Source organism: Culex quinquefasciatus, chromosome 2 (assembly GCF_015732765.1).
Source record: "Culex quinquefasciatus strain JHB chromosome 2, VPISU_Cqui_1.0_pri_paternal, whole genome shotgun sequence".
Classification (NCBI taxonomy): domain Eukaryota; kingdom Metazoa; phylum Arthropoda; class Insecta; order Diptera; family Culicidae; genus Culex; species Culex quinquefasciatus.
This window is the reverse complement of record NC_051862.1, coordinates 14,816,507-14,841,440: the sequence shown is the minus strand read 5'-3', so window position 1 is coordinate 14,841,440 and position 24,934 is coordinate 14,816,507. Positions and strand designations below refer to the sequence as shown.

Here is a 24,934-nt window from a genome sequence, read left to right as displayed (position 1 = left end):
CATTCAAACCCCGATGGTTTGACACCAACTGTTGCCAAATGAACGGGGTCACTTTATAGTGTGACATCCCTTTTACACGGAGTTCACTCACACTACCAAACGTTTGTTTTGATAGTGCGCGTGAGCACCGTGTATAAAAGGTTCGTCACATTTTAGATTGACTTTGACCAACCAACGGGGTACAAACTAAAAAAGTGTCAAACGAAAAAGTGAACAGTGTGTGTATTTAAACCTTCAAACTTTGTGTCCTACAAAGCTACAACCCGGAATTTTCGTAATTGAAAGACGCAACTTTTGGTACCCATACATGTATAGGTCATCGCTGAAATTTTCAAGTTATCGCAGTTTTAGTGAAAAAAGTTAATTTTTACCCGTTTTCGTCATTTTCCCGTTTTTGCGCGCGGAAAAAATCATATCTCCGAAACGTGTTATTTTTTTTATGTTATGTAAAATATTACAGGGAATCAGGGAAAAATATTTTCAGACATGGGCTCTTTGGTCCCGAGACCTTGAAATCGGCAAATGAAATTTTCATAGGACCTTTTCAAATATTCAGCTAGTTTTTTTGGACCTCAACTTATTCTTTCTAAAAAGCCCAACTAATAACATTTCTTTTGAATTGTGGCGCTCCAAAATTGGTTCAGCCGTTCCGAAGATATGATTTTTTGAAAAATGTGGTTTTTGCGAAAATCGACGAAAAACGCAATTTTATGGACCACCCTATTTCGGATAGGACCACCCTAATCGCCAAACAAAAAGATATGGGTCTAATTATTTGGGCCAAATAACCCCCACTCCAAATTTGAGCCAAATCGGAGCACTTTTGGTTTGGAGACTTCCTGTTTGACGTGGATTGGCTGAATAAGGAAAACTTTTAGTTAGTAGTGCTTAAACCTAGCACTGGCCTAATTATTTAAATAATTACATTGTTTTATGTGCAAAAAGGTGCATCTTTTATTTAACTTTAGTACTTGGGTAGTCCGGCGTAGACAAAGTTCTCGATTTCAAGATGGTTTTCTCCACGGACAAACTTGACGAAGCCCTTGTCGCCCCAACGTGCTCCCCACGAGTTGGCAATCAGCCAGTACTTGACGCCGTTCTCAACGCCCCACCCAATGACTCGAACCACGTGCCACCCTCGAGTCGTTCCGGTAACGTGACGGTACACTCCGCTCTTGTACTGGTAGAAATCGTCAAAAACCTCAAACTGTACGACTACCGGTCCATTTTGGTAGATCTCGGTCATGATCGCTCTTTCGTTCCACATGACACGGTAAGCGCTGGCTCCGTACTTGAGGTCCTGGCTGTGGGTCAGCGGATATCCGGCCTGGCACTGCCGGTTGCACGTTGGGTACGGGTCGTTGACACAGTAGCTGTTGAACGGGTACGAGTAGCATCCTTGACCAGATTTGTACGCTCCCTCGCTGGTGAGGCCCGAGTCCACCCAGTATTGCCAGGTTTTAGCAGAGTAACCACCGTCACACTTGAAGCAATCCGTACAGCAGGCCAGATAGTCCGTCGCTCCGAAAGTGAACTGCCGTTGACCTCTGGAGTGGATACAGTAACGATCGGTGATGGCCGCAGCGGTCGCCACGATGTAACAAGATCCGCAGCAGCCCTGGTCACGAATTTGGTTCAGCGACGGGCAGTAAGACCACTTTTGACGCGAGTCAAAGCTCTCCGGGAGGAAGCGAACCGAGCGTTGATTCTTCAGCATTGGTACGGCATTGGCAACGGAGTCGTTGGGACGCAGACCCAAGCTCATAACTCCAAACTTTTCACGTTGAACGTACGCCTGTGCGACCCAGGTGCGTGTGCGGGATTCGATCGTGGATACCAGCGCGTCTTGCATCTGGTTCGTGATGCTGAACGCAGAGATACATGCGACGGCAAGGCAAAGCACTAGTAGAACCTTTGTAAGAGCCATTTTTTCTGGTGGAAGAAGACTGACCAGAATGACCTGCACAAACCGCTTTTATACGCGAAATTTCTTGCTGTGGGCTTATCTGTGCTTCTTAGCTGTGGATGGTTTATTGGACTCAAGTTAGACATGTTTGTTTTCTGATTATGATAGTGCCGATTCATCAGGAAATAATAAGAACTACTAACTTTTACTCGGCACTAAACTAGTTATTTAAACACGTTACCAAACACGTGTATCCACTCGTGAGCCCTGCACTCACTTGAACGTGAAATCTCTTAACCCGTCTGGAAGACCTACAAATCTACACAGTTTATCCGGTAGTTTATCCGGCATATCTTCTAGTTGTCTGGTGTCCTCGACAACGGTTTGGCCTTGCGTCCTCCATCTCACTCCCTCTTGTTTTGTGAATCAGGTCCAGGTCCTCCGTGTCAGTAACTACTTTCTAGACGACTTGCCCTGTGAAGAACATCATTAGGTAGTCCTGTAGGCCAGCTTTCCAATCTCGTTTCAATCTGTGACTGATATAATCTGGAGTACGCTTCCCTTTTGATGGCCGGTTTTTCCAAGCGCATGTCCACGCATCTCCGTTGTCTTTAACGACAACTATACGAGCGGTACTCTGTGGACTTTTCGATATTTAATATCGACGAAACCCTTGAGTTTTTCCTATACCTTGTCCATCAAAGCAAGCGGTGGCCTACGTGCACGCTGGCTGACAGGTACCATGGACACGTTGATCACTTTCAGTTTCGGGTCTCCACAGCTTGTTTACTTGGACCGAGTTCGCCTGGCTTGAGCCGTGGTCTTCCCAGTAGCTGCTGCGAACCTTTTTTCACGGTTCACGGTTTGATGCAGTCAAACATTCCCAGAATCTTTATGGGTAATTCTCCGCCAACTCACACAGCAGTTGCCCCGACCCCTCTTCGATTTGCGTGAAACTTTGTTCTAAGGGGTAACTTTTGTCCCTGATCACGAATCCGAGGTCCGTTTTTTGATATCTCGTGACGGAGGGGCGGTACGACCCCTTCCATTTTTGAACATGTGAAAAAAGAGGTGTTTTTCAATAATTTGCAGCCTGAAACGGTGATGAGATAGAAATTTGGTGTCAAAGGGACTTTTGTGTAAAATTAGATTTGATGGCGTACTCAGAATTCGAAAAACGTATTTTCATCGAAAAAACACTAAAAAAGTTTTAAAAATTCTCCCATTTTCCGTTACTCGACTGTAAAATTTTTTGGAACATGTCATTTTATGGGAAATTTAATGTACTTTTCGAATCTACATTGTCCCAGAAGGGTCATTTTTTTATTTAGAACAAAATTTATCATTTTAAGATTTCGTGTTTTTTCTAACTTTGCAGGGTTATTTTTTAGAGTATAATAATGTTCTACAAAGTTGTAGAGCAGACAATTACAAAAATTTTGATATATAGACATAAGGGGTTTGCTTATAAACATCACGAGTTAGCGCGAATTTACGAAAAAAAGTTTTGAAAATGTTGGTCGTCATCGATCATGGCCATTCATGGTCACCCGCGACAGACACGGACGACGAAACAAAGAGAAACGCAAAAAGTAACTTTTTCAAAACTTTTTTTCGTAAAATCGTGATAACTCGTGATGTTTATAAGCAAACCCCTTACGTCTATATATTAAATTTTTTGTAATTGTCTGCTCTACAACTTTGTAGAACATTGTTACACTCTAAAAAATAACCCTGCAAAGTTAGAAAAAACATGAAATTTTAAAATGAAAAATTTTGTTCTAAATGAAAAAATGACCCTTTTGGGACAATGTAGATTCGAAAAGTACATTATATTTCCCATAAAATGACATGTTCCAAAATTTTTTACAGTCGAGTAACGAAAAATGGGAGAATTTTTAAAACTTTTTTAGTGTTTTTTTCGATGAAAAATACGTTTTTTCGGAATTTTGAGTACGCCATCAAATCGGGCGTCTAATTTTACATAAAAGTCCCTTTGACACCAAATTTCTATCTCATCACCGTTTCAGGCTGCAAATTATTGAAAAACACCTCTTTTTTCGCATGTTCAAAAATGGAAGGGGTCGTACCGCCCCTCCGTCACGAGATATCAAAAAACGGACCTCGGATTCGTGATCAGGGACAAAAGTTACCCCTTAGGACAAAGTTTCACGCAAATCGAAGAGGGGTCGGGGCAACTTTTCCCGATTTCGTGTGAGTTGGTAGAGAATTACCCTTATAGGACTAGCGTGTTTGCTAAATGGTCGAAATGTCGATTCCCTAATGCTTTAAGCTGTACCGAATTGTTAAAACATATTTTTATTCACTCTAAATGGCAATTTATAAATATTGAAGTAATTTTGTTTAACTGAAAACAGCTAAAAGATTGGCAATATTTTACATACGATTTTTTTAACAGCTTCTTGTCAGAAAAAAAAAACAAAACATTTAAAAATAAATTTTAGAATTTTTCTGGATCCCTTTTAATAAAATCTGTGTAAATTATTCGGAACATTTCTTTTAGTTGTATTCTACACTGAGTTACATTCAACTTCCTAGAACAAAGCGTATTTTTTACCCTCACGCTGACGATATACAAACTTGCGAGGTTTTAAAGATATATGAGCAATTCTTTATCAAATGGATGGAGAAATTTTATTTGGATGGATTTTATTTTTATACAAATTAAATCAAGACTAGCATTTTAAATGGGCGTAATATTAAATTTTTGGCCCTTTTAAAATGTTAGTCTTGATTTAAAAAATTTCAAAATATTTTTCGAAGAGATCGGAAAATTTTACGAATGTTTCATATTTTAACATTGAAAATCGAACCACTAGTTGCTGAGATATCAACATTGGAAAATGGTAGGTTGTTTTGGTGAGACTTAGAAAACTTCAATTTTCGTGTTTCTTTTTCTTAAAGCGGCTGTATCTCAGCAACCCGAGGTCCAATCTTCAATGTCTCTTAGACAAATTTTCTGAACTGTCAAAATAAATATTTTCAAAAATGGTCGCTCATGGTCACTATTTTAAAAATCGAAAAACCGCAAATATTTCGCTGAAATCAAACTTTCGGTGGCTATATCTTAATCACTATTTTTTCAAAAATTCATAACTCGGCGGCAGATTTTTCAAAATCACTATTTTATCATATATCAAAATCACTATTTTTTTCAAAAATTCATAGCTCGGCGGCAGATTTTTTAACCATGTTTCTCTATGGCTGAAAAGTTGCGGATTTTTGTCCCCTAAATCATACAAAAAAATCTCGAAAATCAAAAAATATGTATTTTGGGAAATTGAGTTTTGGTAAAAAAAAATATTAAAAAATCTGCAAATTTTTTTTTCCGTGTGGCTATTTTATTCTCAATTGTCCTCAATAATACTTACAACTTTGCCGAAGACACTAAATTGATCAGAAAATTTACTCAAAAGTTACAGCTGTTTGAATATTTACATAACATTTTTGTATGGACAGCAGCCAAAATTGTATGGAGACTTGTATGGGTGAACCAATGACACAAAATAACTTATTTGGTCATATGGAAGGCCCCAACAAAGTATGAGCCAAATAAAAAAATACAAAAAATAAAAATGGTCGAAATCGGCCGATTTCGTAGAGAGTTGCTCATATATAAAACAAATTACAAGCTATGATTTCAACATTTGGATAACTTTTTTTTTAAAATGTATTTTAATTTTTTTCTAATTCAGTTTATTTTGAAATTAATATAAAATTGAACCTTTTAAAAGTCAGTCCCATTTAGCTAGCTATACATAAAAAAACTACTGCTGCTGAAATTCAAAGTATTGAACATGTTTTTTTTTGTGAATGATTTAACTAAAATTACTACTTTATTTATTAACGCATTTTGCGTTACTGCTGAATTAGCGAAACATATTTTTTTTATACTTAAATAAATTAAATTTGAACGAAATATCGGTTTCGGTAACAATTTGAAATGTTGAAAAATGAATCCGATTTTGCTAAATTTTTCATGATATTACTGCTTCCTAGAACAGCAAAACAACCTAACCAACCAATGAGACTTTTCAATTTCTAATTGCCTTCCGGGTACTTTCTCAAAAGCGCTAATTAGTAACCGATCCGTCACTCGACGACTGTCACCCGGCTGTGCCAGTGTTTTTTCCAGCGAAATCGAACTTTTCAAAACAACAACCCTCGGGTCTGGAAACTGCACCAGGTGCTGCCCTGACCAGGTCCACCGACGAAGAAAAGCGATTAGCCACCTCCTACACATAATCCAATTTCCTTTCCTTTTTCTTCATGGCTGTATAAATCGGATTGTTGATTTTTCCTTCTCTCTCTCTCTCTGTCTTATTTTTCCAGGCGGATTTAACCTGTAAGGACACAAAACAATCAGTGGCGGCATTGTTCACCAAGACGAACTTTCTCACATTCAAGTACGTGACCGACAACTGGGGCACGGAAACGAACGGTTTCAAAATGGTCATCACCTCCGTCAAGGACTCGAGTAAGTGGAACTTGTCTTTGCTTTGTAGATTTATAGTTCAAACTCCACCTTATCTTCTTCCAGAGATCAACTGCGCCGACTTCCGGTGTAACCAGCCGGAGTTTTGCATCCACACGGATCTCCTCTGTGACGGGGTGAACCACTGCGCGGACGGGTCGGACGAGGCCGTCGGTTCGCTGTGTCCGGCGCCGAACGAGTACATCAAGACCATCTTCGGCATCGACCTGACGTGGGTCATCCTGAGCGGCGTGGTCAGTCTGATCGCGTGCGTCTGCATCGTCGGCGTGACCATCTGCGTCTATCTGCGGAATTCGCGCCCCGGTGGGCCAGGTGGCATCGGCGGCGGCGGCGGCGGGCCCAACTCGTCGATACAATGTAAGTTTGCGAAGAGAACGGACACGGCACGGCACGCACGGCTTTCTCTGGTTAATTTTTTGAGTTTGGCTTGTTTTTGGTTCGGTTTTTTATCACTGACCTGCATTACTAGATAAGCGCAAAATAGTTTAGACATAGCAATATAGCTTTGGACTTCTGAACATATATGAGAGTAATTCTCTACCAACTCACACGAATTCGGGAAAAGTTGCCCCGACCCCTCTTCGATTTGCTTGAAACTTTGTCCTATGGGGTAACTTTTGTCCCTGATCACGAATCCGAGGTCCGTTTTTCGATATCTCGTGACTGAGGGACGGCACGACACCTTCATTTTTGAACATGTGAAAAAAAGAGGTGTTTTTCAATAATTTGCAGCCTGAAAAACAGAGGAGATGTAAATTTGGTGTCAAAGAGACTTTTATGTAAAATTGGAAGCCCGATTTAATGGCGTACTCAAAATTCGTATTTTATCGTATTTTTCATCGAAAAAAAAAACAACACTTTAAACTCTGCCATTTTTCGTTACACAACTGTAAACAAATTGGAACATGTCATTTTAAGATAAATTTGATGTACTTTTCAAATCTAATCTAATCTAATCTAATCTAATCAGACCCTAGCGCAGTCAATCTTTCGGAGGGATCCTGGAGAGTGCCTTAGGTTAGATGACGCCTAGCACTCTTCTTGTCATTTATTAACATTTGTAGTGCGCCATTGCATTAGAATGCATTGAAACATCACAAGCGTTAAAGCGGCCAGGCCTACTGCGTAAAGCCGTATCGCAGAGATGACTCGTAATTGGGTTGAGTTTGAGCACAGAGTGTTCGAACAACAACACGATTCTGGAGTGTTGGGGACACACCACCATACGCTCCGAGATTTGGTTGTATTCGTTGGGAGCACCATGCTAAGAAGGTTTGGTACTCCGAGACCCTCTGGGATGGGACATTGTATTTCCACGAATGCCCTGGACACTATTTGCCGTGGTTATAGCGCCACAACTCGCTCTAAATTTGATGTACTTTTCAAATCTTCATTAACCCAGAACGATATTTTTCATTTTAAAATTTCGTTGAAAATGAAAAAAAAATGTTCTAAATGAAAAATGACCCTTTTGGGTTAATTTAGGTTTGAAAAATACGTTAAAATTCCCTTAAAATTACATGTACTAAAATTATTTACAATGGCAGAGTATTTAAAACTTTTGTAATGTTTTTTCGATGAAAAATACGTTTTTTTTCGGAATTTTGAGTACGTCATCAAATCGGGCGTCTAATTTTACACAAGAGTCCTTTAGACACCATATTTCTATCTCATCACCGTTTCAGGCTGCAAATTATTGAAAAACACCTCTTTTTCAGCATGTTCAAAAATGAAAAGGGGTCGTACCGCCCCTCCGTCACGAGATATCAAAAAAAGGACCTCGGATTCGTGATCAGGGACAAAAGTTACCCCTTAGGACAAAGTTTCACGCAAATCGAAGAGGGGTCGGGGCAACTGCTGTGTAAGTTGGCGGAAAATTACCCATGAATAAAAAAAAATCTACAATTTTAAATGTTAACTATCAATCTCTGAAGAAAAAAAAAAGACAGAACTTATAAATTTCAAAAGACACATTCTGGCGTCGTCACGATTTTTTTTTTCGCTGGAGAATTTTAACATTAATTCCAGTTGTTCAGAGGTGCAAAATAGCTTTTTATTAGAATAGTGTAAATTTAGATTCACAAAATACAGCAAGGTCTAGTGGAGAGGTCCAGTTAGTGGGAAATATTAAACCAGACACAACACATCATTTTTTTGTTTTATTTATCTTAAAAATGAATGCAAGAAAATAACAATTAAAATTGAAAGAAAAAAGAATTGAAACAGTTTTATTATGTTTTAAGAATATATTTTTGAAATTAGTAAGTCTTCCTGTCATCCTCGAATGACGAATCGGCCTTTTTTCGTTGCTTAAAAAAATCGCTCTTTTTCAAAAAAATTATGAAAAAGCTATTTTAAAGCATGTGATTTTTTTAGTTTTTTTTTTTATTGGATTTTTATAAATTATTTGGAAAAATGTCCAAAAAAACGAGAACATTCAAATTGCGTTTATATTTTTGCCAAGATCAAGCAAATGCGAATATTTTATTTTGATAAAATATTCTGCCAACTCGTTTCTAAATTCGGATTGCATCGATAAAATCTAGAAATTCCAAAGTTCAACCGAGAAAGAGGATTTTTTTCAAAATCTCATGGTCTATTTAGAAGTTTTTTGGTAAAATTTTTCAAGTTAGGCATTTTGAAATGCTAAAATTTGATTTTTTCAAAAAGATCGAAATATTGGTCGCAAATATTGTTCAACTTTATTTGTCGATGTAAAATCGAATTTGCAATCAAAAAGTATTTTTTTTAGCAATTTTTAGGTAATTTTTTTTTTTTGAAAACAGTCGCAGTTATTATTTTTTTAATAAGTGCCCATATTTGCCCACTTTTGAGAAAAAACATTTTTTTAAAGGCTGAGAAAATTCTATACATTTTTCTTTTTTGAACTTTGTTGATACGACGCTCAGTTGCTGAATTGACATGCAAAGATTCATATTTTTTCATATTTTTTTTAATCAAGACTAACATTTCAAAAGGGCGTAATATTGGATGTTAAATAATTGCTATTCTTGAAACATATACAGTCCAGACTCGATTATCCGAAGGCCTTTGCATAATTTTATTTCGGATAATCGAATTACATTTTTTTCACTGTCTTATTTTTGGTTGTTGTGATTTACAAAAATGTTTTTATTTTATTTTATAGACAATCAACCATTCAAATTTGACTTAAATGGGGTCGTAAAACTCGAATTTGATGTTAAAAGAAAAAAAAAATCAAAACAAAAAAAAAATGATTCAGATAAATGAAACTTTGGATAATCGAGTCTGGACTGTATGGTGGCGCTGTGAGCACTTATCTATACATCAAATGCTCGTTTTGATTTTTCAGTAAGCAGAAATGTCCTGAATTTCAGCAACATTTCGTGAAGCCATATACTTGCTAAAAATTTAAATTCAGCCACTATTGGTAAAAAAAATCATACCGTTTTCAACATTTACAAATGAATTGTTTTGTTAATTCAATAAAACTTAAAAAAAAACTTTAAAAGCTTGTAACACTTGTTTGAGGAAGTTAAAAGATTTAAATTGACAATTAAAACATTATCGAATAAAATTTAAAAAAGACCTCCTCTTCGTAACTGGACCTCTCCCTCCAATCGCTTCCGCTAGAGTAAACGTAGCCTCTCACTCAGACCTGATAATAGCAAGAGAAAACCCACAGCGCTTTTTTCTTCTCTTCCCCACCACCACCACCAATATATTACCGATAAGCGATCAATCATGTAACAATTTGATTTTACTTAAACATTCTTTTTCTTTTTCTCGTTTCTTTTTTTGGTTCGCGGTTTTGTTTCGATTCAACCCATCCATCATCTATTATGATTCAATGCGAAAAAAAACTCTCACACACACATACAAACACTCGAAAACAATACTGCCGACATATTTGTCATCCCTGCCGTCCCCAAAATTGACAATAATCAAACCAACAATGCAACATGTGCTTCTTTTGATACTCTTTTACAACATCCCACACTGACACACACACACGCACCACAATTCAACATTCACACACACACATTCGACACGCAATCGAAATTCCACAAATAACCGACAATCAGTGAATCAGATGATAGAATCGAACGGTTCATCGAAGCATCTGCATGCAACACTGCCGCGGGAAACAACAACGCTACCTGCTTCGGGAAACTTGCATCACCCTGCGGGACCATTAGGTAAGTTCCCAATTCCGGTTGGACCTGATCGTCCCTCGAATGACATAGACAAACAGATGTTGAAACAAAATTAAAATCATAATAATATTTTCAATGATTACTTGGTCTGTTTGTCTATGGTTGTTTTACCTTTCTGACCACATAACATCATTTCCTAATGAGTCTCCCAATTTCCGTCCTCTCACGCTCCACAGGGTACCTCCGCATTCCACACAAATTGATGGCCAAAGTCCGTCCCATTTGGTGCCTGGCAAATTAAGACAATTAGGTCCGGATTTATCGCAGCAAACCTCACAGAAAGACGAGTGGTTTGTCTAGAGCTAGACAGGAAACACATAGAGCAACAGAAATGAGAATCACCAAAAATTAAAAACAACAAAAAAGGAACAAAATCTTGCAGAAAAAAAAGAACAACAACAACAACATCTTAACAAAGACCAACGAAGAGTGAAGACACAATGCTAGCAGCTAAGCAACAACAACAGCAGAAAAGATGAACAACAAGATCATGCGGCGGAAACAACATCTAAAGGAAAGAAAAAAACTAGCACGGCTGAACATCAAAAACCAACTGAAAAAATGGCAGAAAGAACAACAAAAAAGCACAGCAAATCGAAAAATCACGACCATCACGCGAAATGCTTGTGAAATTAATCTTCTTTAACAGCAAAAGAGCAACAACAACACGCAAAACACCACCGCGTAAAACAATGCAACCTTTCTATTTCACGGAAATTCAAAACGCAATCGACGAAAAGAAAAAAAAACCAAGGCGAAATTAGTGAGTGAACAAGCCGCCGGAAGGAACGTGAAACGGGGGGGGAAGGCATTGACATTGGCGCAAAAGAAGAATTAAATTGAAGAAGATGCAAAAAAAAAACAGCTACGAAAGATGAAAGGAGGCAAGAAGGATCAGCAAAATTTTACCAGCAAACAAAACAAAATCTAACGAGGAAATCAAAGCAAAATCATCCATTCCGAACGAACATGAAAATCACAACAATTGGAGAACTATTTTTGGCACTATATGAAGTAAGTATGTTTTTTTTTGTTGTCTCAAAACTTTTTTTCCAGAGGAACTCAGTTTGTTTTCGATTTTTTATATTCTATTTGTAGCCAAATATGATTTCTGAAATTTAATAGTCCGTATTTTTCCAAAAAATACTCATATTTTCATAATTTGCAATATGAGTATTAAAAGATTAAAAATTTTGCATGCAATTCAACTGTTCAAGAGTATTTTGAATGAAATACATACTAGTATTTACACAAAATACTGTATTTTTTAAATAATCAAATTTTAATAATTTTCAATATCAAACGATTCGGATTTTTCATGTATTTCAACTGTTTAAAAGTTTTTTTCAATGAAATCTAGAATTTTCATAAAATACTGTTTTTTTTAAATAGTCAAATTTTAGTGTGCATTTTTACTGGTTTAGAGATTTTGGAATTTAATTTTCCAATTAACACAAATTATCGTTTTTTCGAAAACACAATCTCAAACTTTTAATTGCTTACAATAAAGGTACAGTCCAAACTCGATTATCCGAAGCCTCGATTTTCCGAAGTTTTGATTATCCGAAGTTCGATTATGGGACTTAGGATAAGCAAATCATGAACAAAAAAAATCTTGATTTTTTAATTTTCTTATTTTTAACAACATATCAAATTCTGCGACCTCATTTTAGTCAAATTTGAATGGTTGATTGCCAGTTAAATTATAAAATGCAATTTACAATATTTCATCACCGCAATTTTGGCCGCCATCTTGGATTTAAAAATTCTAAATCACTTAAGATCAGATTAGTGGTTGAGATTGAATAAAAAAAAATAAGACAAAGAAAATATTGTTTTGTGATTCGATTATTCGAAGTGAAACAATTCTGTATTAAACGATTCCTTTAAAAAAAAACAGTGAAAATGCATGCACAATTTTGAATCGATTGAAAACCATATAAAATACGTTATTTTGTGAAAATTTTAGTATTGCTATTGAAAAACTCTAAAACAGTGAAAATGCATCCAAAAATCCAAATCGTTTGATACCCATATTGCAAATTATGAAAATTTTGGTTTTTTCAAAAAAATACGGTACTTTATGATTTTTTTTACTATTTATGCTTTGAAACTTACTGTACAGTCATGCCTTGGTTTAGTACCGCATATGGGGGATGCAAAACCAAGCCGTGCATAACTGAAGCACAGGGCTTATGGGTTTTTGACTATATGGGAAACATTGGGTATAATACTATGAAAAATTATCAAAACTCTAAATAATTACGATGTTTTATAATCGGGATGATGTCAGCAATCCATTGCAATTATAATAACATGAACATTTTCACAAAAATACGTATTTTTCTGTATTTTCAAAATGCGGTTTTTTTTCCAGAAAAAATCTCAATATCATTGTTTATGCAATATGGGGATTAAATGATCGGGATTTTTTCATACTTTTCGAAAATAATAACATTATTTTTTTTAAATACTCATAATTTTCCCAAAAAATCACTCAAAATTTCTTTTTTTTACAATATATTTATCGAATGTTCGGGATTTTTTCATACATTTCGATAATAATAACACATTTTTTTGAAAATACTCAAAATTTTCCCAAAACTACTTATTTTCAAAAATAGTAACACAATTTCAGTTTTTACAATATGGGTATTAAATGATCGGGATCTTTTCATATATTTCGAAAGTAATAACACAAATTCATGAGAATATTCAAAATTTACCTGATGTAAAAAACTGAAATTTTGAGTATTCTTTCGAAAATACTTAGTTTCGGAAAAAATACAACAATTTTCATTTCTTTTTTCAAAATATTTGAAAAAAATTCGATCATTTGATACCCATATTGCAAATAACTGAAATTTTGAGTTTTTTTTTAAATTTGTAATTTTGTGAAAATTTTGAGTATTTTCAAAAATTTGTGTTATTATTTTCGAAATGTATGAAAAATTCCCGATCATTTGATACCCATATTGTAAAAAACTGGAATTTAGGCTATTTTTTCGAAAATACGTAGTTTTATGAGAATTTTGAGTATTTTTAAAAATTTGTGTTATAACTTTCTAAATGTATGGAAAAATCCTGATTATTTGATACCCATATTGTAAATAACGGAAATTTTGAGTACTTTTTCAAAAATACGTCGTTTGGGAAAATTTTGAAGTATTAAAAAAAATGTTTTTACTTTCCAAATGTATGAAAAAATCCCGATCATTTGATATCCATATTGCAATAACAATAATTTTGAGTATATTTTCGAGAAACATAGCATTTTCAAAACACAGAAAAAATACATATTTTTGTTAAAAAAAAATCATGTAGTTATAACTGCAATGGATAACTGACATCATTCCGATTCTAAAACACTAGAATTTTTTAAAGTTTGGAAGATTTTTATAGGGTTATAGCCTATGTCTTCCATAAAGCCAAAATCCCATAATTATTTTAGAGTTGAATTCCAATTTTAGAAAGATTTAAAAAATGAGTTATCTTCCGTTATCGTTGATAGAATTATCGAAATAACGCTAATTATCGTTTTCGTTATCGAACCTCGATAATTTTATCGTTACAATCTTGCAAGCAATCTCAAATCTAAAAATGCTTTTTGGCCATTTTTCAAAAATCTCTTTTTTAATGTCTAACAATATAACATTTTCTGTAAAAGCATGTTGCTCTTTAAAATTGGGTCTTGAAATCCTTATTAATCTTTAATTTTTCGTAGGTAGTTTTTTTATTCTCAAGCAGACGGAAAAAACTTGGGAATAACATTTTTTGATATTTGAAAATACTAGGCCAATAACATTTTATGTTATTTATAAGAAGATTAGTTATTCGTCGTTATGAGTTTTTTTTTGTTATTGGATTGTTATTGGATTGTTATTGTAATAACAGACTAATAACACTTTTTTTTGTTATTTTAACAACTAATCCGATCATCCATATCAAAACATGTTAATCCAAAGTTGTTTTGGCTTTCAACCAATTTCAGACCGATAACAAATTTTGTTATGCTAACATTAACCCTTATGCAAAAATATATTTTTCAAGAAGATTTTATAAATCCAAATTATTTTTCAAATTCTATTTTTTTTCATTTCATTTTGAAAATATTCTTGAGCAATTTATTTGTTTCAAAACATTTTCATAAATTTTAGTATCAACATTAAAAACAATTTTCAAGCGATTGAAACTAATACAACCTTTTTTTCCTCTCCCATTTCTCCCTCACAGGACTGTCTGGTTGGTCATCAAAAACCGCGCAGGGTGTATATTCAAAAGGGAGTTAAACAGTGTACCCAACATCTAGCAATTATACTTGTACATAGTGGACATAGCAAAGGGAGACGCAGAAGTAAACTATAACAAAAAAAACCTAGTTGAGATAGATTGTTTGAGTTTCGAGTTGTTTGATCGGGGAATGGGTTTTATGATTGGAGGAGCGTACGAGACAGTGGAGTGGTTTGCGAAGACAGTGGGCTTTTATTTAAGTAGCTATTTATTGGTAAGCAGACACAAACACAACAAATGTTAAGTGAATTGTGACGGGAAAATGAAGAAGAAAAAACCTAAAAAACTAAACAATTTTAAAAATGCTAATCTAACGCAGCGAATGTAGGTGTGCACGGGTGCGATCGAAAGTTTGAGGAGTTTATAATGTGTACAGAGGTCGAGCCGGAGCGAACGAGTAGAACGAGTTTAACAATTTCCTTAGAACAAAAAAAGTATCGGTTTTTTCTTAAACAATCGGACATTGGCGCAGTTTAATCGATGTTTCGTTAGATAACGGTTGAAAAACGACTCAGCTGGCACATGGTTTATTTTTGGAACTGTCCACAAATGGAGGTGCTGCCACAATAGAGAGAATGGATCTGGAAATCAGGTCAAGTTAAAGAGAGAGAGAAGGCGAAACATGAATCCGTAATGAAGTGTAGCAGAATTTTCCACGAATGGAAAGCTACTAACAGAGTCTTTTCGATTTTCCTAACGAGTGCAGCGCATTGATTTACATGAGAATGAAGCTCGGTAATCTTATTGATAGAAGCAGAATTTTTCCCTTTCACATTTGGCTCTTTGAATTGATGCTGTGAAATGGGATCTCGTTACATGTAAGGTACCGATTTGGAATCTCTCTACTTAATTTGTCTTTAGATTCTGGACTGAACCTCAGAGTTCTACAGTTGCCACTTTTAATTAAATTTACAGTCCAGTGCAACCGCAAATAAGTCTAGAAAGAAACTTGTTCAATATGGTCAGTGGTGACCATCTCAAGTTGGTCTCATAACAACTTGTTTAGCAGTGTTGCCAACCTTGAAAAACAAATCGAAAATTCATGGAAAAGTTATCGTTTTTGTATTTGAATAACACAAACAAACTTTTCAAATCAAATTCTTCATCAAAACACTCTGAACAGAAAAGACATCAGTGTTGCCAGTTTCACCAACAAAAAATGGCGACAGAAATAAATATTTTTCTCAACCCAGACTGTCGAGCAACTTTTGGGATTTCCGGCGTCACAATTGATCTGATTGAGTTGTACATTGGCATTAAAAAGTTTTACCGCCCTATATTTATGCCACTCTCAAAGGGGTTTAAGCATGAAGAGAGGTTGCAAAAGTCACTCTGATTACACCTCAGCACATTTCCCACATGATTTGATGGAAAAAAAACTGCACCAGCTAAAGCAAACTCGTAACGATAATGATGGAAGGAGCTGGAAGTTTTTCCCGAGAAAGGGATAAATGCGGAAATTTTAAGCTGAAAACTTTAACAATATTGTGAAATGAAATTATCTCCCCTGTCGGCGCCCCGACGGGCTTGGCACAGTTATTATTGTGGTTATCACGGGTGCAGGATCACGAGATGAGATACGGGCCTGGGAAATAGTTGGTTGATGGATGCTGCTCTGTGGTAGACCAAGTTTCGTATCAATTTTCCACTCCCCCCCTGTGAGATATCGCATTTATTCGAGGAAATGTTTCGCAAAAGTTTTTCCCTCCGTGCAAACATGTAAACAGAGAAAGAGAGAGAGGCAAGTGTATTTTCCTCCTGGGAAGGTAACTCGGAGCAGCTAAACAGCAAACTTTGAAATACTTTTCATCTCGCAAATTTACTCATGCGAGCAAAATCAATCAAATTAAGTTGGCTTCTGAGTACTTGTTTCTCGGCGTAAATAGAAAACTTTCCGGCGAATTTCGCTCAGAGTGCCACCTGGTGGCTTTAATGAAAAGTTGTAGTTTGTTGCTGTCTTTATGAGGGAAATGCCGTGAAATTACTCTGAAAATGCTTGTTCAACAAAATAAATTCAAAAGACTTTTCAAATTATTATATTGTAAATCTTCCTACTCTACCAAACAATAAGACCTTTCAAAAAAAATTAACAAAATTCCATTCTAAATGTTATGAGTACTGATAGTTGAACTTCTGAAACTTCCCAAGACATGAAGTTATAAATTCGGTAGGGAACTACTACATTTCTGCAGGTATTTGAAACAACTTTCCGAAAAGTTCTATATCAATGATTCGGCAACACTGTTTAAAGTTATGAGTGGTTGAGCAAACAAATTTGAACCGTTCAGTGCTGGATGATGGACAATTTGAAAAGAATTGCTTTCTGATAAAGTTTTCTATTCAATGCTATAAAGGCATTTGAAAACCTTTATCGATTAGTAATCAATGTTAATGATCTGGCATCACTGTTTAAAGTTTTGCGTACCTACGTGAAATTTATGGAACTTTTCAAGCTTGGCATTTGTGATTGTTGATTAAAATGAAAACCTCTCTGAGTGTTTTGAAAAAGTATCTCCAACAAATCAAAAAGTAGATTATTTGGCACCACTGGTAAAATAAATGGGCACTTATGATAAATTTAAAGTAAATTTCAAGACCGAATGTTGTAAATTTTGTTGAAATGTCCAGCTTTTCGTGGGACTTTGAAGAACTTTTCCTATAAGTCATAATGTTTGATAATTTGGCAGCACTGTTTTTAGATATCGTTACCTATGTGGACATTACAGTACCAATGCCAAATGTTGAGAATTTTGATGAAAAAAAAACTTTCAGCAAGATTTTTTTTTTCATGGTTGAATAATAATTTAACTATATCTGGCAACACTGTTTAACTTTTTCAAAGTTAAACTTATGGAAATTTTCATGCCGAAAAATTGTAAATGGGGTTAAAAATTACCACCTTTCTTTGAATATTTCGAAACCCCTCCTTAAAAGCCAAAAAGTTGATTATTCGGCACCACTGTTAAACTTATTTAATTTTATGTTAAGAAAAAAGGAAATTTTCATGACCGAATATTGTAATTTTGGTTGAAAGGACCAGTTTTCTATCGCACTTTGAAGAACTTTTCCTAAATTTATTATAATTAATACTTTTTGATAATTTGGCAACACTGATTTGAGATTTCAAGGGCAGATGTTGTAAATTTTGATGAATTTCACAAATGAAACACATTTCTTTCCATTGTTGAAAAAGAATTTTGTCAGACCTTTAATGAAATAATCGAATTTAATGTTCTGGCAACACTGTTAAAAGGAATGCGCCCATAGATTAAATTCACAGTATTGAAATGTTATAAATTTTGTTTAAAAATACCACCATTCGTAGCAAATTGGAGAAAAAAACTGTTCTTTAAAACCGTGGCTAAAGAAGATTAATTTTCAATGCTAGATTTGTAAATTTAGCTAGAACTTTTTTACGAAAACATGTTGTTGGCTATATTTTCAAAATAATTTTCCAAAAAATCATAAAGATTGATAATCTGGCAACTTTCTAATGAGATTTTTTTATTTACAAGACTAAAAACTAAGGATGTTGTTATTTTTTTGGTGCAACTTTGTAATGAATTTTTTGCATATTTTTTGCATGAAAAGCAAAGTAAAATATGAGGATGTTGAAATGAAAATTGTTTTAAAAAATATCAAAGACATCTAAAATGGCAGCACTTCCAAAAATAACCTAAACCATGGTGCAATTCACGGTGTACACTCACACAAAACAACACGCAAACTTTAAGCAGTATATCCCATAATGATAATCCAGTTAAGAAAAAAAAACAAAAATCAGTGTGATGTTCAAAGAAACAAACCAAATTAAACGAAAAGAAAAAAAACCAAGAAAACTAACCAACTGTGTACCAATAAGCAAAACAAAAAAAAACTAAGGAAGTACCCCCTAAAAACCAATCAATAGAGCAGCGATCACAGAAAAGTACAATCGAAATTAACTGAGTAAACAAAAATCACGCAGACTACAGCGTTGACAAGTGCGGCAACAATGAAATGCGCGAATCATCCCATCACCATCACCACTAGCAAACAAAACAAACAAAAGAATCACTTTCCGGCATCGTGTGTAGGCTTTGAAACTGACGTTTAAAAAAAACGTAAAACTTCGCTATTTAATAGGAAAGAAAAAAAAACTCACATTCTCACAATATGGTCAGCATTATCGTAAAACAAGTATCTCAGAAAAATAGGACAAATAATGTTTTTTGCTGATAATTTATACTGAAAACTAATCTACTAAGTACTTATCAGATGAAAAAAAAATGAAGAAGAGTGCAGTGGATGAAGGTTGAACCGTTTCGTTTTCGCTTTTCCATGATTCCCTTGATTAGAAAAAGGCTGAGCATTTTGAATTTTTAGAATTTTTACAACAGAAAAAAAATCTGTCTCTACATTGAAGCAAGAAAGGATGAAATGAAAATACACTTACACACTGAAACACAAAATGAAATGCAAATTATAGTAGAAATTTTATTACGGTTATCCGCTTGAAGCTTACATAGTAAAGAAAACGAAACAATAATGTATTCACCGAAACACATACACTCACACACAGACAAATTAACACACACAATTCAGGCTGAGCAGTAGTTGAAAGGAATCTTCACAACTAGCTAATTAGATCGATCAGACGAATGCTACAACACCATTCAAATTATCACGAGCGCGTAGAACTAGAGTAAATCGCACGACAGAATAAATAAAAAATGGTCAAATTGTAGAGAAAATCACATGCATTAAGAGTTTAAGCCCGAAATGGAGTCATGTTTACATGTATGATTGTGCAAAACCCTGCTAACCGTGTAACGTGGAATTCGCTTACCAGCAAAATTACGTGGAAAAGAATGTAACCGAACGCGATGTAACGTGTTTTGACGTGTTTATTTTAAACAGCTTTCCGAGCTTGCAGAGAGCGCCTTCGCTCTCTTTTGGCGAAACCGGAGAGCGAAACGACGACACAAAAGAGAATGACGAAAAGGAGCGTTTGAAATCAGGAGAGAGGAATTCCGCACTCTCTGTCAGTTTGGGAGAGAACTCACACAAAAAGAAAAACAAATCAGTGTTGCCAACTTGAATGTAATGTGAACTTCACCGCCATCAAAAGTCATCTCTGTAAATAAATTGAAAAAATCTTGCGAAACTCGTAGCAAAAAATCATCACATTTCGGGAAGAGCAAACAAAACGAACAATTAAGTCGGTCTAGTTGAGGAGAATAAAAAAATAGAAAGAATAAATCTCGTTCATCTCCACTCAAAGACGTACAAGAAGGACGCGCGATCACATCTATGAAACAAAGAAAAAACTCATTTCCAAACACACACCATCATCATCAATTTACTGTGACAATAGTAAACGGATAAGGAGCACACACTGAAAAAGAACTAAACATATTCCAAGTACACGAGTCTTTTTGAAGTGTCTCGAAATTGGCAACCAAGAAGGATCAATTTTGAACTGAACAACTTTTGTCCCCCTCTTGACAGTAACAGATAACAATTACAATACTCATGTTAGAATAAATATAACTATCAATCCAGAGAAAAAAATAATGCGACGGAGAAACGATTGAAAAGTAACTTTATTTAAACACTAGATCAGCATCAGTATACACACACCCAGAAAATAAAAAGAAACGGAAAAAAATATTCAAAATTCTCCTACATATCCCCAAAATAGACGAAGAAAAAAAACACTCTCTAAAAGAATTGTAATATCAAGCGAAACTTGGTCCCACGAAACGAGAAAAAGCAAATAAGAGAAATTTTAGTCACATATCGAGTTAGATTTTAAACAAGCAAGACTCCCGCAGGTAGGACTGAGGAAAAAACTAACAAAAAAAAAACTAGTCCAATTACACGATCGGATCAAACCAGCTTCGATTGTTCGTAATAATTTCCATATAGTTTTCGGTTTTACACCTTATAGCTTCAAGTGATTAAATAGTTATAAAAAATAATACCTATATCACGACCTTATAGGCAAAATGTGTTTCACAACAGCTGTAGAACAAACAAAACAAACCAACAAACTGAGCCTTCGTTTCTCCGAAATCTTCCGTTCATCAGTATAACAACAATTAAATATTGACAAATTAACTCTAATAGTGTTCATCGAAGAAAAAAAACCCATATCGGTACCTTAACCTAGCTGCTCGTCGGAAACTTCCAAGCTTGATAATTTAATCGGCACTGTCCTACCCCCCCTCTGAGTCACCAACGCAATCTGTCAAACTGACAGCTCGAATTGGCGTGCTGTCACTTTGACAGTTCTCGTTGGTGATCCCCGGGTAGTTAAAAGTTTTTATTTTGATGCTTAAACATAAAGGTGGGAACACAAAAAGGTGGGAATTAAAAAATGAAATTAATTTTAGATAACAATTTCAAAACTGCCACTTTAACCAAACATCCAGTGTTGCCAACTTCTCAGATACTCTCAACAACACTTTTTTCGATCCATACTGAAGCAAAATTGTTGTCAATTTGGCTGATCTGTCAAAATGCGTTCCCACCTTTTTGTAGTCACCTTGCTCGAGAACACATTTGCGTTGTTTTCTGATGTAAATATGACACGTCTACTAGTGAAAATCACCCTTAAATTGAGAAAAAATAAACAATAGAAACATAAAAAAAAGCCACAAACACTCCAAACAGATCGCTTTCCATATGGTAGAAGAAAAACTTTGACAGACAAGAATAAAAAAAAGTGTTATCCCGGTGCTTCTGACGTATTTTCCCTCCTTCGAGAGCCTAGTCTAGCGAACCAAATATCGACGACAAGTGTTTTACAAATACAATCTATTGATTATAGGATGCTAAACTTTCCCAAACTCGCTCCCTCCCCCTTCCTCACAATCCCACACAATCTATATACATGTATATTGAGCCGAATAAACAGGAGAACAGAAATATAAACAATAGATATATTAGCAAAGTAAACACATCTTCTTTCTGAGCGCCCAAAATTGCAGCGTCGGCGCGTGTACCTAAGGTAACGACAACTTTTATCGTCAAACCATAAATAAAAACCCAATTCAAACAGTATATATTGTAGCGAATGAAAGAAATTACAGATAAATCATTGTAGCGAAACCAGTAAAGAAAAAAAACTAGCAGACTTTTCCGATTGAGTTTCAGCCTTTTTTTTTAAAAAAAAAAAGCATACAAACTGTACATATTTTTATTGAAACCCGTTGAAACATGAACGTCGATCGAACGCGATCCATTAAGTAATATCGTCACTAAAAAAATATATCAAGGAGACAGGAAAACAAAAAAACACACACCTACAAGTGTGGAAGAATTTAAAGTAAAACTCTATCAAGCAAACCTATAGGAAATAAAAAAAACCAAGAAAACTAAAGTAAAAACCGAAAAAAGAGCATCACAAAAAAAATCATTGTAACATTGTCCGTGTGTGTATGGTATAAGAACTAAGCAAAACATATATATATATTTTATCATATACGATAAAACAAATCAGCAGCAACAAAAAAAAGGAAAAGAAAACAGAACCTACGTACGAACAAAAAAAACCTAATAAGAATAATAAAATTACAACAAGATATCAATTAGCAAACGAGCGAAAGAGTACTGGCGAACAACAACAACAGCAGCAGAAGAAGCAGCAGCAACAGTAAAAAGAAGAAATGACAGCATAAACAACACAGCAAAAGAAGCAAAGTAACGTAGCATGTAGAAAGGAAGGACAATTCAGAGGAGATAAAGCCAAATTGGGCAAACAGAAGAAGAAGATGAAACAGAAGAATAGAACACGTCTAAACGCAGCAGAGTAAGGAGAATGGAGAATGAAGGTATAAACTATTGAAATATAAAGACGAAAAAACAATGTGGTTGTTTTTACTGGTTGACGAATCCGAAGTCACTTTTTATGAGTTGTTTTTTTTCTGTCTGTGAACTGATTTTTTTTTGTAATATATTTTAGCTAACTCATAGAGATTTACTCTTTTTTTTACAAGATTTGAAGATATTCAAAAGAAGGGCCAAATTTTACGGGAATTGTGACATTCACCCTATTTTAATAAGATTTGAAGTTTTAAAAATAAAATTTAAATTTAAAAATATTTATTTTCATCTTTCTTTTTTATAATATTTGGAAATTTTATGATAGTTGAAAGTTCTGACGATTTTTGGAATGGAATTTACCACAAAGAAAAGGAAATCTCTATGAATTACATTATTCCCATTTTTTTGTAAAACAACCGTTAATATTTTCACGAAATATATTCACAATGCATTCACCGATTAAACCGAACTATTTCTGATCACTTTTTTCAGTTTAAAGCAAAAAATATTAATAAATAATCGATCGAATCGAAAGAAATCGTGCTTGCCATTTCATCAGGGCACATAACTTTTGTAAACAAGAGTGTGTCCCTTTCACACCTTATGTTAACTGTCATTTGAGTGAAAGGAATACACTATTGTTTACGAAAGTTATGTGCCCTTTTGAAATGTTAGGCTCCAAATATTTAATAAATATCTTGAATTAAAAAAAAGGTTTAAAAATACAAAAAACTCAAAGCAAATTTATTTTAAACAAAATAAAATTCAGAGACTGCTGGATCACAAAAATAAAATAAAAGCAAACAATATTTATAAAAAAAAGTCCTACATTTTTTATTGCAGTTTGTCTTGAATTTGGTATAGAAAATAAGTATGGGAGGTTGATAATTTTGACATTTGAAATCGACAGTATCTTATTGAAAATACATAGAAAAAATATCATCAATTTTTAATGAAATTAGATACTTTCCAGCATTTCAATTTTATTTTAAATTCTAGGACCACAGATTGGAAAATGACATACAACTTTTGGAATACCGTCATCAGGGGTGACATTTGGTCTGGGGGTGAGATTGGGTCATACAAATTTCAGCAAAATATGGGACATTTTTGCGATCAGTGGCAGTCTAGAACCTTGTAAAAAACACTCTAGATTTGTTCAAAAATTTTGTAATATTTTTCGCATGAAGATGAAGCTTGAAATAATGTAATTGCAACATGAGCAATTCTCTACCAAAACCGGAAATGGATTTTATTTGTATTTTTTGATTTGGCTCAAACTTTGTGGGGGCCTTCCCTATGACCAAATATGCTATTTTGTGTCATTGGTTCACCCATACAAGTCTCCATACAATTTTGGCAGCTGTCCATACAAAAATGGTATGTAAATATTCAAACAGCTGTAACTTTTGAGTGAATTTTCTGATCAATTTGGTGTCTTGGGCAAAGTTGTAGGTATTGTTGAGGACTTTTGAGAAAAAATAGGTACACGGAAAAAAATTTGCAGATTTTTTTATCAACTTTTTTTTCACTAAAACTCAATTTCCCAAAATACGTATTTTTTGATTTTCGAGATTTTTTGATATGTTTTAGGGGACAAAAATCCGCAACTTTTGAGCCATAGAGAAACATGGTCAAAAAATCTGCCGCCGAGTTATGAATTTTTGAAAAAATAGTGATTTTTGGAAAAAATCGAAGTTTCATGCAAAAACAAGTTTGACATTATTTTTTAATGCAAAATTGAATTTGCAATCGAAAAGTACTTTACAGATTTTTTTATAAAGGGCTCCGTTTTCAAGATATAGCCACCGAAAGTTTGATTTTAGCGAAATATTTGCAATTTTTCAATTTTTAAAAATAGTGACCATGAGTGACCAAAATTTGCTATAAAATTGTCTAAGAGACATTGAAGATTGGACCTCTGGTTGCTGAGATACAGCGGCTTAAAGAAAAAGAAACACGAAAATTGAAGTTTTCTAAGTCTCACCCAAACAGCCCACCATTTTCTAATGACGATATCTCAGCAATTAATGGTCCGATTTTCAATGTGAATACATGAAACATTCGTGAAATTTTCCGATCCTTTCGAAAAAAATATTTTGAAAAATTTTTAATCAAGACTTACATTTTAAAAGGGCCAAATATTGAATATTACGCCCATTAAAAAATAATGTCAAACTTGTTTTTGCATGAAACTTCGATTTTTTCCAAAAA

At 34.6% G+C, this 24,934-nt stretch overlaps 2 protein-coding genes across 3 annotated transcripts in view; one reads left to right on the top strand and one right to left on the bottom strand.

The window, feature by feature from the left end:
• Positions 1-22,763, top strand: part of LOC6049834 — a 207,920-nt gene extending 185,157 nt beyond the window's left edge. For both annotated transcript variants that reach the window (XM_038258165.1, XM_038258164.1), the window contains exons 4-8: positions 6,260-6,404; positions 6,468-6,779; positions 10,490-10,603; positions 10,798-11,635; positions 14,855-22,763. In XM_038258165.1, coding sequence (XP_038114093.1) covers positions 6,260-6,404; positions 6,468-6,779; positions 10,490-10,603; positions 10,798-10,862 — 636 coding nt within the window. In that variant the 3' untranslated portion in view covers positions 10,863-11,635; positions 14,855-22,763. The remainder of the gene's footprint in view (positions 1-6,259; positions 6,405-6,467; positions 6,780-10,489; positions 10,604-10,797; positions 11,636-14,854) is intronic.
• LOC119767991 (cathepsin B-like) lies at positions 901-1,964 on the bottom strand. Its single transcript, XM_038258166.1, has one exon. The coding sequence runs from the start codon at positions 1,925-1,927 to the stop codon at positions 965-967; it is 963 nt and encodes a 320-aa protein (XP_038114094.1). The 5' UTR covers positions 1,928-1,964; the 3' UTR covers positions 901-964.
• Positions 22,764-24,934: the final 2,171 nt, after the last annotated feature.